The sequence below is a fragment of the Sphaeramia orbicularis genome, chromosome 19 (assembly GCF_902148855.1).
Source record: "Sphaeramia orbicularis chromosome 19, fSphaOr1.1, whole genome shotgun sequence".
NCBI classification, from domain to species: Eukaryota; Metazoa; Chordata; class Actinopteri; order Kurtiformes; family Apogonidae; genus Sphaeramia; species Sphaeramia orbicularis.
The window spans coordinates 5,320,824-5,327,581 of record NC_043975.1 but is presented as its reverse complement, the minus strand read 5'-3'; the positions used below and the strand labels follow the sequence as shown (position 1 = coordinate 5,327,581).

Below are 6,758 nucleotides of genomic sequence, written 5' to 3'. Positions count from 1 at the left end.
GTTGGTTGGTAACGGCACGTGTGTCACTTTCCGCCCTACTTCTAATACTATGGGGGTACGGGCAGTCCGTGCCCCCGCAGAAGTGAAAGTGAAACTTTCGCTCATTTACCTTTTCCCCACTTCCTGAAGCTTCGCAGAGGCATTACATCCCTGTGTCCGGATCAGGAGCCTGGAGGATGTTTTCAACTCCTGTCTCACCGACCGTGGACTAACCAACCTCCAGGAAAACACTCTGATACCGTCCCCTCCCCGCAATTGTGCATGTAATTTAGTTTGGGGTGCACAAACTGACAGGCCGGTCTGTGTTTGGCTCCACCATGTCCATAAAGACATTCTAGACTCATCAACGCCATGATCCAGTTCAATGTACGGCTATCCCAGCCACGGTGTCGCAGCGCGGACAGACCGGCAGCCTTCGGACAGGTGTGGACAGGTTAACAAGGGCAATTAACCGACAATTAATAATTTAATTGAGCAACTTCTTATCGACAATTAATCGTTAGTCGATTAATTGTTTACATCCCTAGTTGGAATATGTAACAATGTTGATTTTGAATCACGGTGCGAAAAAAAAACCCCATTCCAAATATAGACGGTGGTATGTCTGTCCTGTGAACTGCAGCAGAGATGAAATCAGGACGGGGAATTCCAATCTCTTGTTTGGCCTTTGTGATGCTAGACAGGGAGAGGCACTTCCAGTATTTCCAAACGTCTGTCTCCAACCTGCTGGCTCGATTGGCTCATTTTCTGCCACTGTAGACTCTGGTGAATCACTGTCATCTTCTTCTGCAAATATAACAGTGTGTTAAAATAAACTACATCACTTGTGTATTGCCCCTGCTGGTGACGTATGGTATTACAACGCCTCGCTGCGTCGCGTATCAAAAAAATGGACACAAGCACACATCATGGGCGGCCAACGCGTCTCAATGTCTGTGCGTCTGTGTGCCCTTGCGTTGACTAGGAAACAGCCCCTAAGGGTCCAATTCAGCATCAGGTGACATTAAGTAACAGAAACCTACATAGGATTTCTTTCAGAGGTGCAGATTATTCCAGTTTTACATAAAGTCATCCTAGCTGTACATGTATAGTAAAAATAAACAAAAAAACAGCAACACATGCGGGATGTCAAAACAGAAATAACCTGTTGTTAGTTTGTTACAACAAAGATGTTAATTGCATATGTTGAGCATCATTTAAGATCACAGGTGTCAAACATACGGCCCGTGGGCCAAAACCGGCCCGCTAAACCGTCCAATCGGGCCCTGGGATGAATTTGTGAACTGCAAAAACATTAATCAATGAGTTCAAATAATTTTAGTAGGAATGCACCAATACCAACTTTTTCCAGACCGAGTACGAGTACTTACAATTTGAGTACTTGCCGATACAGAGTACCGATACGAGTACTTAATAATCCCATTCCAGTTCTTAGTTCCTTTGTAAATGTGCTTTATTGTCGTTATTAGTCATTAGTCTGACTGGAACAAAGTGTTGCTACTGACATTTAATGTGTTGGCCTGAGTGTTTGTCAGTTAATCCACCAGGGGGCACCACTCTGAATTAACCATACTGGACAAATACCACGAAGAAGAGTAAGTTTTTGAGAAGAAAGTCAGTAATAACAAACATATAGACGACAGAGGTAACACTACTGTGATACTAATATTGCAGCGTTTTCACTGGTAGGTTTAAAAGTTTAGCTTCAACAGAAGAGAAAAGAGAAATGAGCCAGAAGTTTCATTTTCACTTCTGTTGGCGGTGGTCAGCACCACTCTGCACACACCGCTGGTATTCTCATTCTGTGTACGCATCCGCAAGCACCTGGAAAATGGATGGAATGTACGAGAGGACGGACAGAACGCTGCGTCTGTATCTGTGTCTGTAACGTTACTTGCAGTCAGCGTTACTTTATCACCGTCATTTATTTTGAAAAATCTCCACACTCTTCACACTCCACACACATTATTCCGCCTCCTCGTACCTGCTGCACTGAACTGTGAATGTGACACGGCCATAAGTGGTTTCGGTGCATTTGTATCGGATGTCTTTTACGAGTACGAGTAAGAGTGCACACACAGAGTAATCAGAGCCGATGCTGATACTCGTATCGGTGCATCCCTAAATTTTAGTTTAGGTTTCAGCATACAGACCAATATGATCTAAAGTGGATCAGATCAGTAAAATAATAACATAATGACAACTCCACATTTTTCTTTGTTTTGGTGTAAAAAAAAGCAAAAAAAAAATTACATGTATAAACTATCCTTTCACAAAAAATGTAAATAACCTGAACAAATATGAAAAACATGAATTAAGCCAAAAAAAATCTTGAATTAAGCCAAAAAAAAATCTAGAATTCACAACTTAAATTTTTTCTTTGTTTTAATGCTAAAGATAACATTAAATATATAAAATATTTCCATTTACAACTATCCTGTAGCACTAAATGTGAATAACCTGAACAAATATGAACAACCTGAAATGTCTAAAGAAAACTAAGCACAGTTTTAATAATTTTTCTTCCTGTTCCTCAGTGTTTAGGGTCTTTGTAGATCTGATCCATAATGCACATGGACAAATGATAAATTGAGGAGTAATATTGTTACAATTGCACTAAATTTTCTTATGTTTTTTAATATAAATTTCAGTTTTTTCAGGTTTTTTTTTTTTTGGGATAGTTTATAAAAGTAAGTATTTTCATAACTTAATGTTTTGGGTTTTTTTTACACTAAAACAAAGACAAAAGTTGGACTTGTCATTATTTCTATGTTATTATTTTACTGGTCCGGCCCATTGCAGATCAAATTTAGCTGAGTATGGCCCCTGAACTAAAATGAGTTTGACACCCCTGTATCAGAACCTTGTCCCAGACCTTTGGACCCCCGCCTTCATGCTCTTCTTCCTGTTTGTTCCCAGGAGTCCCGCCCCCGGGGTCACGGCCCCCGCCAGTCCAACCACATGGTGCCCATGCGGAACAGCGGCAGCCCCAAGTCCTCCATGAAGACCAAGCAGGCTTTCCTGCTGCAGGCCACCCGCCTCACCAAGCTGGCCCGGCACATGTGCCGTGACATCATCAGGCTGCGCCGTGCTGCGCGCCGGCCCTTTGTCCCCATTAACTGTGGGGCCATAAAGGCAGAGTGTAAGAGCTCTTTCAATTCCTCCTAACTTCTGCCACATGGACACACAACGCAGATCCATATGCAACACACACACACACCCACACACACACACACACACACACACACACACACCCTCACCCTGACTGCCCTTATCAACCCCCCCATCTCGCCCTCTGCCCTCCGTCTGTCTCTTTCTGTTTTTATTATTATTATTGTTATTATTATTTTTGTTTTTGTATTCTCCCACCCCCTGTTTCCAATAAAGACTGCCTGTCCTCATAACTCTGAGTTCTGATCATCTTTTCATTTGTGCTTTTATTTATTTTTTTATTCTTTTACGGTTCTTAGTCTAAAAGCCATTGTTGTTGGGTTGATACACAGATTTCTTGGTAAAACAGGGCTTATTGTAAAACACACACATACACGATATGGACAAAAGTATGTGGACATGTTGAATTCAGGTGTTTCTGTTGTACAAAACTATAATGAGTAATGTCAGAATATAGTTTTGTATTGGGATAAATATCATTGCATTGGTTAGTTTTGCTTCAGAGATGGTTTCAACTTTAATTTCTCTCAACATTGATTTTTTTTTCTATCCATGACTATGATTTTAAATGTTCTTCCTCTAAATTTCTAAAATATTTTCTGTGCGCTGACTGTAAATAATAATTTTCTTCCACAACTAACCCTGTACTTTCTTCACATCTAACTTTTGGGAAAAAAAAATCTCCCCTTAAACTTAAGGAAATATTGATGTTTATAAACTGTATGGACATAAATATTGGGACACATCATGTCTACAGCTGTAAGATGTCCTGTTCATGAGGATTTCAGATAAAAACATCAATATTTCCTTAAGTTTAATGGGAATTTTTTCTTCCTCAGTGAGATGTGAAGTTGTGGTAGAAAATTATTTACAGTCAGAGCATGAAAAATATTTGAATAATTTAGAGGTAGAACATTTAAAATCATAGTCGTGAATAAAAAAAACTAAATCAATGTTGAAATAAGTAAAAACCATCTCGGATGCATTTTAGAAGCAAAGATCATTTAAACCAAACTAATGTAATGATATTATCCCAGTATAAATTATATTATAACATTAGTCATTATTGTTTTGTATCCCAGACCCCTGTTAGAAAACAAACACCTGAATCCGACGTGTCCACATACTTTTGTCCACATACAACACACCTGTCATCAACACGTAGACGATCGTAATGAAAGCTGGTAGAACTCTACTTTAGTCTGAGCCATAATTTGCTGAAATTTAGATGTAGAGAAAATGTATTTTACTAAGAGAAGCTCTATTTTGCACCGCGCCCACTCTGGAGGGAGTTTTTCCAGCCGGGAATGTTTCCACGCTATCACATTCAGGATCATTTCATGTCCAAACTCAACCTCAGCTCCACGATGATCACACTTTGTTTTCTGATGCTTTTAACCTTGTGTGTTTTCTGTCGCCGTTTTTGTTTTTTTTTGTTTTTTTTTTTTTTTTTTTTTTTTAGACCCAAATGTCTGGATTGATGCTTGACGCTGAGCTTTAGTCAGAGTTCAAACCCTCTGAAGACAGGACTTTTTGTCTTGTACTGCTGGCAGATCACGCTCACCCATATGGAGACTCCTCTGCTGGATCGTGTCCCCTTTAATCATCAGTAAACGGTCCCTCACCGTGTCCATGCACTCAGCTGTTTCCTGTCCGAGTCATGCAATATTCATACAAATCCATCCTGTTGCCTCTTCTGTCTTGTAAACCCTCCTTCCAAACAGTGGCTGCATCCATTTCCGATCAGATCCTCCTCCTCATGCAGAACCATCACCTCTGTTGAGCCGCATTATTTAATAAATTCCCATTATGTCATAAAAGTTCCAAATGTAATAAGAACGTCACGTCATCTTGTAATAAAGTCGCATTATGTAATAAACTGACGCATTTTGTAATAAACTACCTCAATGCATTATGTAGTAAATTTTTTCGCATTATGCAGCAAGTTATTGCAATTTGAGAAAGTTATTACAAAATGCACTTGACACATTTTTATTTCCAGGAAAATGGAATGTGCTAAATTAATATTTAAACTGTGTGGTTAAAGTTCTGATTCCATTACCTGTAGCTCCTGTGACTAATTTCTACTAAATTGCTCTGAAATTATATTAATTTAGATTGTTATTACATAATGAACCATGTTATTACTATTATTTTTTTTTTAATAAAGTGTGTCAAGTGCATTTTGTAATAAATTTCTCAAATTGTAGTAACTTGCTATATAATGTGAAAAAATTTACTATATAATTCGTAGTTTATTACAAAATGCGTCAGTTTATTACATAGTGCGACTTTATAACAAGATGACGTGACATTCTTTCATTCTGTCGTTCGCCTTGTGTAATAAACTACGCATTATATAGTTAATTTTTTCACATTGTGTAGCAAGTTATTACAATTTGAGAAATTTATTACAAAATGCACTTGACACATTTTTATTTCCAGGAAAATGTAATGTGCTAAATTAATCTGTAAACTGTGTGGTTAAAGTTCTGATTCCATTACCTGTAGCTCCTGTGACTAATTTCTTCTAAATTGCTCTGAAATTATATTAATTTAGATTATTACATAATGAACCATGTTATAATTTTTTTTTTAAATAAAAATGTGTCAAGTGCATTTTGTAATAAATTTCTCAAATTGTAATAACTTGCTACACAATGTGAAAAAAATTACTATACAATGCATTGAGGTAGTTTATTACAAAATGCGTCAGTTTATTACATAGTGTGACTTTAATACAAGATGACGTGACATTCTTTCATTCTGTCGTTCGCATTTTGTAATAAACTACTGCATTATATAGTAAATTTTGTCACATTATGTAGCAAATTATTACAATTTTGAAAGTTATTACAAAACGCACTTGACACATTTTTATTCCAGGAAAATGTAATGTGCTAAATTAATCTGTAAACTGTGTGGTTAAAGTTCTGATTCCATTACCTGTAGCTCCTGTGACTAATTCTTCTAAATTGCTCTGAAATTATATTAATTTAGATTATTACATAATGAACCATGTTATTATTATTTTTTTTTAATAAAAATGTGTCAAGTGCATTTTGTAATAAATTTCTCAAATTGTAATTTCTTGCTACATGATGTGAAAAAATTTACTGTATAATGCATTGAGGTAGTTTTTACAAAATGCGTCAGTTTATTACATAGTGCGGCTTTATAACAAGATGACGTGACATTCTTTCATTCTGTCGTTCGCCTTGTGTAATAAACTACGCATATATAGTTAATTTTTTCACATTGTGTAGCAAGTTATTACAATTTGAGAAATTTATTACAAAATGCACTTGACACATTTTTTTTTCAGAAAATGTGATGTGCTAAATTAATCTTTTAAACTGTGTGGTTAAAGTTCTGATTCCATTACCTGTAGCTCCTGTGAACTAATTTCTTCTAATTGCTCTGAAGATATATTAATTTAGATTATTACATAATGAACCATGTTTTTTTTTTTGGTGAAATAAAAATGTGTCAAGTGCATTTTGTAATAAATTTCTCAAATTGTAATTTCTTGCTACATGATGTGAAAAAATTTACTATACAATGCATTGAGGTAGTTTTATTACAAA

At 36.7% G+C, this 6,758-nt stretch overlaps 1 protein-coding gene across 1 annotated transcript in view; it reads left to right on the top strand.

Annotated features, from left to right (window-relative positions):
- The window catches only part of mta3 (metastasis associated 1 family, member 3), a 66,177-nt gene extending 62,773 nt beyond the window's left edge, over positions 1 to 3,404 (top strand). The window contains exon 14 of the mRNA XM_030121549.1: positions 2,920 to 3,404. Coding sequence (XP_029977409.1) covers positions 2,920 to 3,168 — 249 coding nt within the window. The 3' untranslated portion in view covers positions 3,169 to 3,404. The remainder of the gene's footprint in view (positions 1 to 2,919) is intronic.
- Positions 3,405 to 6,758: the final 3,354 nt, after the last annotated feature.